Source organism: Cucurbita maxima, unplaced genomic scaffold (genome assembly GCF_002738345.1).
Source record: "Cucurbita maxima cultivar Rimu unplaced genomic scaffold, Cmax_1.0 Cma_Scf00005, whole genome shotgun sequence".
Lineage (NCBI taxonomy): Eukaryota > Viridiplantae > Streptophyta > Magnoliopsida > Cucurbitales > Cucurbitaceae > Cucurbita > Cucurbita maxima.
In genome coordinates this window covers 1,755,879-1,766,777 of record NW_019272021.1, presented here as the reverse complement: position 1 = coordinate 1,766,777, position 10,899 = coordinate 1,755,879, and the positions used below count along the sequence as shown (strand labels likewise).

General features: G+C 34.5%; 2 protein-coding genes across 2 annotated transcripts; both read left to right on the top strand.

The window, feature by feature from the left end:
• Nucleotides 1–4,117: 4,117 nt before the first annotated feature.
• On the top strand, nt 4,118–5,847 carry LOC111479957 (mitogen-activated protein kinase kinase 5-like). Its single transcript, XM_023124888.1, has 2 exons — nt 4,118–4,290; nt 4,387–5,847. The coding sequence occupies exon 2, from the start codon at nt 4,430–4,432 to the stop codon at nt 5,531–5,533; it is 1,104 nt and encodes a 367-aa protein (XP_022980656.1). The 5' UTR covers nt 4,118–4,290; nt 4,387–4,429; the 3' UTR covers nt 5,534–5,847.
• An 851-nt stretch (nt 5,848–6,698) lies between these two features.
• On the top strand, nt 6,699–10,513 carry LOC111479941 (vacuolar cation/proton exchanger 3-like). Its single transcript, XM_023124864.1, has 12 exons — nt 6,699–7,056; nt 7,243–7,512; nt 7,671–7,738; nt 7,830–7,858; nt 7,960–8,153; nt 8,257–8,469; nt 8,637–8,756; nt 8,894–9,010; nt 9,093–9,146; nt 9,254–9,370; nt 9,994–10,087; nt 10,206–10,513. The coding sequence occupies exons 2-12, from the start codon at nt 7,243–7,245 to the stop codon at nt 10,214–10,216; spliced, it is 1,287 nt and encodes a 428-aa protein (XP_022980632.1). The 5' UTR covers nt 6,699–7,056; the 3' UTR covers nt 10,217–10,513.
• Nucleotides 10,514–10,899: the final 386 nt, after the last annotated feature.

Genomic DNA, 10,899 nt, shown 5'->3' with positions numbered 1-10,899 from the left:
AAAGTTGGTGGGGTGAAGAAGAAAAAGAAACTTAAAAAGCATGATCATCAAATTTCTCGAGATATGGAAAATTTGCATTCAATCGTGAGGTTGACGGTGACTCGTAACTGACAAAAATAGATAATATTTGACAGTTGTGAACTTGAGGAAAGAACTGAGCATTCTTTTAACAGGGTGTGAAAACTTCTTCTAACAAATCTGCACAAGAGTGTGAAAACTTCTTCTTAATCGGCTAAAGTAACAATATTTGCTAACAGTGAATTTGGGCTATTGTACCGAACCACCTATGAGAAAGCCAAACAATGAGTTTGGCCTTTTATATTTTTTTTATTACCTTATTATTTTTAGTTTATCTTTTTATTATATGTTTGGTTACTTATATATATTTTTCTTTTATATTTTTATATTTTTTTTATTATTTTTAGTTTCTTTTATATTTTTTTTGTTTAATTTTTTATATATATTTTAAATTTCTTTTCTAAGGATAAAATATACTTCAATATTTCATACATTTTTTTTTACTAATTTTAAATATATTGTTTTATAAATGAATTATCTAACAAATAACTATACATTTTACTTTATATTATTTTTAACATGGTTTATAATAAGAATAAACTAACAAACAATCCTCTATAAATTTGTTTTAATTTAAAAAATATGGTTTAAAATAAATTATTGAATATAATTTATACCGATAATTGTACATATATTTGAGTAATTTTAAAACATAATGTTTTCATTTTAAAATTCTTAAATGAATTTTTTAAATCGAGAATTTCTACATTTGTATTGGTTGAAAAAAAATTTAGATAATTCTTTTTACTTTCCATCTATCATTTTTGTGGTAAGACTTAATTGAAAAAATGAATTTAAATATCGAATTTTATAAATAATTACTCAAAATATATTTTTTTATTATTTTATTTAGTTTCTTTTATTTTTTTATATTCTTATTACTTTATTAATTTTGTTATTATTTTGTTTAGTTTCTTTATATATATATATATATATATATATATATATATATATATATATATATATATATATATATATATATATATATATATATTGTTTCTTTTATATTTTTTTAGCTAAAAAAAAAAAAAAAAAACATAGGAATGACTCCTAAACTAATAAACAATTATTCCTTCGTTTTGTTCTAATTTTAAATGCATTATTTTATAATATTAATAAACTAATAAACAACTATTAATTCACTCTATACTAATTTTAAATGCTCTCTAACATAAATTTTATTTTCATTTTATCAATTCTTAAATATTTTTTTTAAATTGAAAATTTTAATGAGGTTTACTTTTCATCTATCATTTTTTAATTGCGTAAATGAATCTAAATACGAATTTTATTAAAAATTGCTAAAAATATTTTTTTTATTATTTTGTTTACTTTCTTTTACTTTTTTTATATTTTTTTAATTACTTTATTAATTTTTTTTATTTTTAGTTTCTTTTTTTATATATATTTTTAGTTTTTTTTTATATTTATTATTATTATCTTTAATTTCATTTCTTTTTAATTATTTTGTTTAGTCTCTGTATATATAATTGGTTTCTTTTATATATATTTTTTTATTACTTTCTTTTATATAATTTACAATTTTTCTTGTAAGTATAAAAAAAATATATTTCAATATTTCATATATTTTTAAATTTTTAAACACATTATTTATAACATAAATAAATTAACAAACAACTATTCATTCATTTTATACTAATTTTAAATATATTATAAAAAATATAGGAGGAATTACGCTTAATTATTTTTTTTAGTACAATAAGCTACGGGGTTTACTATGACTTTTTATTATCGTCCGACCGTTAGTGAGGCTTTTGCTTCTGTTCAATATATAATGCCGGAAGCTAACTTTGGTTGGTTAATTCGATCAGTTCATAGATGGTCGGCAAGTATGATGGTCTTAATGATGATCTTGCACGTATTTCGTGTGTATCTTACTAGTGGATTTAAAAAACCTCGTAAATTGACTTGGATTACAGGTGTGGTTCTAGTTGAATTAACCACATCCTTTGGTGTAATTAGTTATTCCTTACCTCGGGACCAAATTAATTATTGGACAATCAAAATTTATACTTGAATAAACGAACAAACAACTATTCATTTATTTTATACTAATTTTAAATATATTATTTTATAATATGAATAAACTAACAAACCATTGTACTATTTTAATATGAATAAATTAATCAACAATAATTTTAAAAAAAATGGTTTATGATAAATTATTGAATATGATTTATACGTACATTTCTATACTTTTGAAATAATGTATATAGTGTCGTATTGTTTCCATTTTAAATAATTTTTTTTAAATTAAAAATTTCTATATTTATGTCCGCTGAAAAACAATTTTAGAATTATTTTTACTTTTCATCTATCATTTTCTTATCTGATTTGGTGGAAATTAAATGAATCTAAATACGAGTTTTATAAAAAATTGTTCAAAATATTTTAATCGTTCTAGTGTTTACTACAACTTCTAGATCAATATTTATTATAAAACTGAGATTTATAATTCTAAATTCTAACGTATTTATTAGGTCTACCTTCCAACTTTATTTTATCATAATTTATATATATTTTTTATTTTTATGATAATTTAGGTTAAATCTATTTTAATGTAAGTATATTTTCTATTTTTATGTTATATATATATATATATCATTGTTTTTTTAATTTTATTACCTATCCCTCTATTTTCCTTACTTAGTAACCAATTCTCGAGTGTGCTTGTCTTAGTATCTTAAGATATTACAATGTATCTGTGTTGTTGTTGATGAATTTGTTTTTTTTAATGATTATAGATTGATTTGTATTTGTTTGTAAACTAATTTTGTTTTTTAGTAAACAACCCAGCAATCTAATTGGAACCCAACCTGAAATTTTTTGGGTTGGGTTGGGTTATCAATCCAAACCCGAACTTCTATTGAAAAAAAAAAAAAAATCTCTCAACCCAACTTACACTCCGGACCATGTACACTCTTAATAGAAATTTAGAGTTATTGCAAATATTTTCGTATTCGAGAATCAACAAATTCATCTTCGTAATTTATTTGTGAGAATTGTATTTTAAACCATTATTTGATACAATATTATCGTTATTATTTTTTTAAGGTAGGAAATACTTTAGACCTTTTATTGTAGTAATGAGTTGACATAGTTAATTCATAGAAATAATTTTCTCGAAATCAAATCACTTTCATCATATTATTAATTTGAATAAGATATTACATTACAATATATTAAATATTTAAATATATTATTTGACAAAGATTATCCATGAGTCACGGTGAACATGACCTTTGAGTTGAGCCAAACCAATCTCTCGTACTTTCTTGAAAGAATAAAACTAAATTCGGAGAATTCTCATGAAACTCTCTCCTCCCATCAGTTTAAAATTTTCTTTTAAGAGGCGTCACAAGCATTAGCCTTGTATTCGAGTCATAGCAAAGAAGATCTTGTGGGATGTAAATAACTTCTGTGTCGTTGGAAATGATATCTACAAAAGTAGAATTCTTGTTATCGTATATATTGTTTTTTTTTTATTCTTAATAAAATCAAAACGATTATCAATGCTTCTATTAATCTATTCCGTTTGGTTTGAGCTCGTGGTAACCGTATAGATAACAAACTTTATCTCATTGTATGTACTAGTGTTAGTCAAAACCTTCTTCCACCTCAGACCAACCCTCCCCGTGTGTCTCCACGTGTGGTGATCTTGGCCCATTTTGTAAGAGCTAGGCCCAAATCTTCCTCTATTCAAGGCCCATTTAGGTCATAAGGTCGAATTGGGCTTTGCAAAATGGGGCTGCTGGGCTTGATAAAAAACGGGGTCTGGTTGGTTGTACGAAACACGCTCCCATTCTGAAATAATGGAGCTTTTTGCAGTAATTGTTCATCCTTATTGGTCCGTGTTAATCACGCTCCTTTAGGTCGCGTCACCCCGTCCTTCTCCATAATATCTATATGATTCCCTCTTTTGATTTCGACCTCTCCCTCGATCTAATATATAAATATTTATTTATTTATTTATTTATTTGTACTAACAAAAAAAAAAGAAAAAAAAAGAAAAAGAAAAAAAGCGTCCAGCACCGATCACCATTCACCATTCACCAATACGGATACATAAGCGTTTCCTTCCTTCTCTCTCCTGAAATCCTGGTTTTATTTTTTGTTGTAAAGCCTTTTTCGACAAAAAAGTATTCTGGTCTCCCTCATTTTTCTTCCCCCTTTTTCCCTCTTCCAAGAACTGTAATCTTTCCTTCTTCTTCTTCTTCTTGATTCGCTCCATTTTCTCAATCTTGTTCTTGTTGTTGTTCTTCAATTTTGTTCTTCTGTTTTGATTAGATTTGGATTGGATTCTTCTTTTTCATCATCGTCATCAACGCAGATGAGACCGCTCCAGCCGCCACAGGGTGTGAATCCGACCACCGATCGTCCTCGTCGCCGTCCCAATCTAACCCTTCCTCTTCCGCAGCGGGACAATACGTCTTTGGCGGTTCCTCTCCCTTTGCCTCCTACCTCCTCCAACGCTGCGCCTCCTTCCACCAGTCAACTTCACAACGGCAACCGCCCGCCGAACCCTCTTCCTCAGCAGCATCAGCCTTTTAGCCTTGCGGACTTCGAGCGAGTGAGCCGAATCGGAAGTGGATGTGGAGGTACCGTCTACAAAGTGATTCACCGACCTTCTGGCCGCGTCTATGCTCTCAAGGTTATTTACGGTAACCATGAGGATGCGGTTAGGCTCCAGATGGGCCGAGAGGTCAAGATCCTTCGCGACGTTGACAATCCCTATGTGGTCAAGTGCCATGATATGTTCGATCATAACGGGGAAATCCAGGTTCTCCTTGAGTACATGGATCGGGGTTCTTTGGAAGGAACGCATATCCCTCAGGAGCACCATCTCTCTGATTTGGCTCGCCAGATTCTTAGTGGCCTCGCCTATCTCCATAGCCGCCGCATCGTCCATCGCGACATCAAGCCCTCGAATCTCCTCATCAATTCCCGAAGGCAGGTTAAGATCGCTGATTTCGGCGTCGGTCGAATCTTGGAACAGACTATGGATCCTTGCAATTCCTCGGTTGGAACTATTGCGTACATGAGCCCTGAGAGAATCAATTCCGATCTAAATCAGGGCCAGTACAATGGCTATGCTGGGGACATTTGGAGCTTTGGGGTTAGCATATTGGAATTCTATCTCGGACGGTTTCCTCTCGCTGTCGAGAGGCCTGGGGATTGGGCGAGCTTGATGTGCGCTATATGTATGGCTCAGCCACCGGAGGCGCCGCCCACTGCTTCATCAGAGTTTCGCCACTTCATTGCCTGCTGTTTGCAGAGAGAGGCTCGGAGAAGATGGACTGCAGCTGCATTACTGGAACATCCGTTCATTACGACGAAAAATGGAGCGAATCAATACCAGAATCAGCCGGCTCATCACCAGAATCTTCGTCAACTGTTACCTCCTCCGCCCCTTCATCCTTCCAGCCTTTCCTGAGAAAGACGGCCTTTAATATTTTGTTTCTCCTTTTTTTCTTGAATTACTCTTGTCTTCCTGAGAAGCATGGCGCCATTATTGTCCTGTAATTTGCCTGGAATAGCCGAAAGGGATGGTAAATTATTTGCTGTTTAGATCAGTAAATCATATGTTTTTCACAACATTTTTCAGAACAATGCAAAAATTCTGTAATCTTTTGCCGGTGGCTGAAATATTAAGCTAAGTCAAATTCGTTTAAGCTTTCCTTAACTCAATGCTCTTTAGATTAGATTGTGGTCTTCTTTTGGATATACATGACTGTTCTTATTCGCTTTTCTTGCCTTCCTCAGTTGGGTATTATAGAAATAAAGAAACCCCTCTTTGTGCCTTCTTCAATCATCTGTATTTGTTTGTGTAATCCAACCCTCTTCGTGTTTCCTTCAATCATTTGTATTTGTGCGTTGAATGATTGGCGTTGGTCTGTTCCAATCTATGCTCTCTTTTGCCCTGTAACTCTGGCCTCTGCAATGCCTCTTTTTGGCATTCATTTCAAAGCTGGTGAATGGCAGAAGAGGAGCTGCTATATGGAGTGTGATATAATCATATCGGCGTTGTTCAAAGGAGGAGGGGCTGAATCAGCCCACCATGAAAAGGATTTTGACTTGAAATTGACCTTTTTTGATGACACAGATCTCACGTTACAGAACTTGGCCCTTAATGTTGAAAAACTCCCTTGAGTTTACACGTTTTAAAGCCAGTTCAACTTGACCAAATCAAGCACATTTAATGGGGCAGACAAGGAGAATTAGCTTTGGAGGTGAGAGTCTAGACTTTTTGTTTGCATTTTCCACAAACCCCTTTTCTTCCACACATGGATACCGTGCTTTTGGGTCAATCCATTTTTACGAGAAAAATGCTCCAGAGTTGAAAGCTTTTCCTCCTCTGCCAAGTACCCTCCAAAAAAACACAGCAGTTATTCCTTCCAAATCTAATAAAAGGTCAAATTTCTAACTGTAAAGAAGATTAGAAACTGAATCCAACCCCGTCCAATAGGAAGTAGATTGCGGCTAATTAATCTGTTTTTATTACTACTTTTTTAAAGTACATACTTTGTGGAATGTGATAAATAAGCAGCAAGTCAAAGTTAAATGGGGAAAAACGCAAGAGGACGATATTTCGCAGAAGTTTCCTAGCTGCGCTGCTCTGGAGCTTCGCTATATTTTCCTTCCCTTCCCATCAGCCACCCAACTCATCTTCTTCGTCGCTTGATCTATAATTTTGGTCAAGTCCCAGAATCTTATTTCGGAGAAACTTCCTTCTGGCTGGCCTTTGCCGGCTGTGCTGGCCAGAGTTTTTATTCTTAAGCAACTGAATCACCTATACGATCCAAACTAGTGGGACCCGTTGGTTCTTGTCTTATTTTCGCTCCTTCTTGCTTTTGAAGGTTGGTATCTCAGCTCGATTTGGGGAGTTCTTGATCATTCTGCAGCTGGGATTCGACCTGGATATCCTCGTCGCGTCAGTGCAAGTTCATCTCCAATCTGGTAAATACTCCCTTGCTCTTACTGTTGATGGGGTAACTAAATCTTGTTTTAATCTTAATTCGATCTGATTTCTTCTTCCTATAAGTTAAGAATGCTTTGGATTTGACTTGTGGAAGATGAAGTACCTGATGAGTAGCATATGTAAATCAATCCAGATTTAACTGATCGACATAACTATACTTGCAGATGGGATCAACAGAGGAGAAAACAAATTACCTATCAGATGAAGGAACTCCGTTGAAGTCCTCACCGGTCGCGAAAAATGTATCGCATAGCTTCGATTGCGAGACGGGTCCTGTTCGTTCTTCCCCAGATGTTACAAGATGGTGGAAGACTAACAACATTCGTATTAGACCTCTTAGAAGTGCTTATATAGTGTTAGTTAGAGCAAAGATCAACGTGTTACTACCTTTTGGTCCTTTGGCTATTCTGCTACACTACTTGACCGGAAAGCATGTAAGAAGTACTCCTCTTCATGTTCAAACATTGATCTGTTCATAAAATCTTGGATATTCAAACATTCTACTTTTAAGATCTTTCTGCTGGTTAATACCGTGGCTTGTATGATTTATCTTATGGTTCATAATTCCTTGATAGTCAGCTTTATATGTCAGGGATGGGTCTTCTTTTTCACTTTACTTGGCATTGCACCCTTGGCAGAGCGTCTTGGTTATGCAACCGAGTAAGATTTGGCTTCCTATACTCTACGTTTATGATTTTATATCATTTCCATTTGTGCTACACTTATGTTTAAAACAATATTTGTGATGCAGGCAGCTTGCCTTCTACACTGGACCAACAGGTATGAGTGCTACCACGACCAGGGATTGCTTGTTTTGGTCGTTTAATTGGGGATGTTCAGTTAGTTTCCTTAATAACTCGAGTGTTTAATGGACTTTGCAGTTGGCGGTCTTTTGAATGCAACATTTGGAAATGCTACCGAAATGATTATATCGATTTATGCGTTAAAGAGTGGGATGATTAGGGTTGTTCAACAGTCATTACTGGGTTCAATCTTGTCAAATATGCTCCTTGTTCTTGGTTGTGCTTTCTTTACTGGTGGGATTGTTCATCATAAGGTGCAGGTTTTCAATAAGGTACAACGTTTTGATCTCTTGAAAACTATGCTTTGCCTTTACTTTTGTGATATTTGTTTCCTATTTTAGTGGCTTACATTAAAATCTGGTTAATTGGCTGCAGGGTTCTGCTGTTGTTAATTCAGGATTGTTGTTGATGGCTGTTATGGGAACAACTTTTCCGGCTGTTCTTCATTTCACCCACACAGAACTTCATTCTGGAGAGTCAGCACTATCTCTTTCAAGATTTAGCAGCTGTATTATGTTAATTGCATATGCAAGCTATCTTTTCTTTCAACTTAAAAGTCAGCAGGACCTCTATGGTCCTCTTGATGAGGTGAGTCTCTTTGGCAAGATTGGATATTTAGAGGTACCTTTTAGTTTTTAGCATTCCCCGCGCTTAAAAAATGCAGAATCAACGCTATCTTTTCCACGCAGGAACTCTATTTTCAAGCAGAGATGATTTTAATTCTAATGGTTTTTCTCCTTTTGCAATCTTTTTAGGTAGGTGAAGATGAAGTTGAGGATGATTCTGAGATTTATGCTTGGGAAGCAATTGGATGGCTTGCTATCTTGACTGTATGGGTATCTATTTTATCTGGATATCTTGTTGATGCTATCCAGGTAAATTTTATTCTGATTGTTATACCTCATAGTTGATTCACGTTTTGCCTTGAGATCATACATATATTCTTTATAAAATCTTCAATTTCTGCGCTTAGCCAGTAGCAATTATTTTGATCACTGTCTGTCTCTCTCAGGGAGCATCTGAATCATTGAATTTGCCAGTGGCTTTTATTAGTGTAATTTTGTTGCCAATTGTTGGAAATGCTGCTGAACATGCGAGTGCAATCATGTTTGCCATGAAGGATAAGCTTGTGAGTAATTTCTGGATTTTGTTTTTCATTTTCTTCTAATCATTTCTTTTCTATGGGTTGATTGACCTAAGAGTTACTGTAGGACATCACCCTTGGAGTTGCTATTGGATCGTCGACACAAATATCCATGTTTGTGGTAAGTCTTGAGAATTATCCATAATTTCCATTAGTTTGACTTTTGTTGGCTTGGAACTGTAAAAATTTTGGATTGGTAATTGTACTGTGTGCCATTAATGATTGTAGATCCCGTTTTGCGTGGTTGTTGGATGGTGCATGGGGGAACCAATGGACTTGAACTTTAAACTCTTTGAGACAGCGACTTTGTTCATCACTGTTTTAGTGGTGGCCTTTATGTTGCAGGTACGTTATCTTCCATCCATCCTCTCGTAATTAAATTCCTTCGCAATAACATGTAAGATCCCACATTGGTTAGAGAGAGGAACGAAATATTCTTTACAAGGGTGTGGAAACCTCTCCCTAACATATGCGTCTTAAAACCGTGGGTTGACGGCAGTACATAACGGACCAAAGCGGACAATATCTACTAGTGGTGAGCTTGGGCTGTTACAAATGGTACCAGAGCTAAATACCGGGTGGTATGCCAAAGAAGACGTTAGGCCCTCAAGGGGGGTGGATGATGAGATTCCACATTGGTGGGAGAGGGGAACAAAGTATTTCTTTATATGAGTGTTGAAACCTTTCCCTAGTAGATATATTTTAAAACTATGAGGTTGATGGCAATACGTAACAAGTCAAAGCGGACAATATTTGCTAGTGGTGGGCTTGGGCTGTTACAAAACAACTCTGCCGAGTGGGACTATTCTTTTGAATCTTCTATCTTTTCCATTAAAGAGTTCTCATTCATATGCCAAGTCATTTGATCAAAACATGAATTTAGTATAAATGACTTCATTTTGTATGCTCTGCGTGTCAAGTCATTGTTCTCATCTTCTTGGCATTTATCATATCTGTAATATTTGCAGGAGGGGACATCCAATTATTTCAAAGGTGTAATGCTTATTCTATGCTACCTCATTGTGGCAGCCAGTTTTTTTGTACACATTGACCCTACTAATGGTGAGTAGTTACTCCTTGAATCCACCACACTAAAAGAATCTGTTTATCTCTACGCATTACTGCCAATGAATTTAACTAAAGATTCTGAGCACATAATTATTTATGGATTACTACTCAGATAATGACTAACCCTCGAAGCAAGTATGTCCCTGGGAATTTACTGCAACCTGAACCTTTGCATTGCATTGGTTCTCAAACCACCATTGCTTCAGTTCGATGGAACCTGCAAACATTGGAGGACTCACACAAATGGTTTGGTCTTTAAATGGAGTTTGGTTTCATTTGTTGAACTGTACTGTAATCTTTTTGTGGCTTGACAGTTCATCTTTTTTCTCATTATCATCTTCTTCTTTAACTTGTTTATCATAAACTTGAGAGCTGTAATCTTTCTATATTCATCGATTGTAAGCTCTTCCTTTGAATGTTCCTCGTTTTCTCTAACCAACCGATCAAACTACATATCACCACATGATATGCAGCACCAGGATTGTTTCTGGAATTTTGGTAAAATGATTCACCATAAGTTGACAAAGAGTTATCTCTATCGACTGAGAATTATAGGCATTAACAAGCAATGGTGAGTCCTAATGTAGCAAAAAGAAAATCAGTGCATGGGAATGAGAGGGGAGAGTAGCAGGGCTAAGGCTTTTACAGGGGAGAGATTGAGCTGATCAAATTGGAAGCATGTATTTAACCAAGCAGCCTCAAGAGCAGGTCTAGTTCAACCGTGGGGTGAGCATTTCTAGCAAATGATGGAAGAAGATGTTTCAGCAACAGTCTAAGCCTACCGCTAGTAGATATTATCTCCTTTG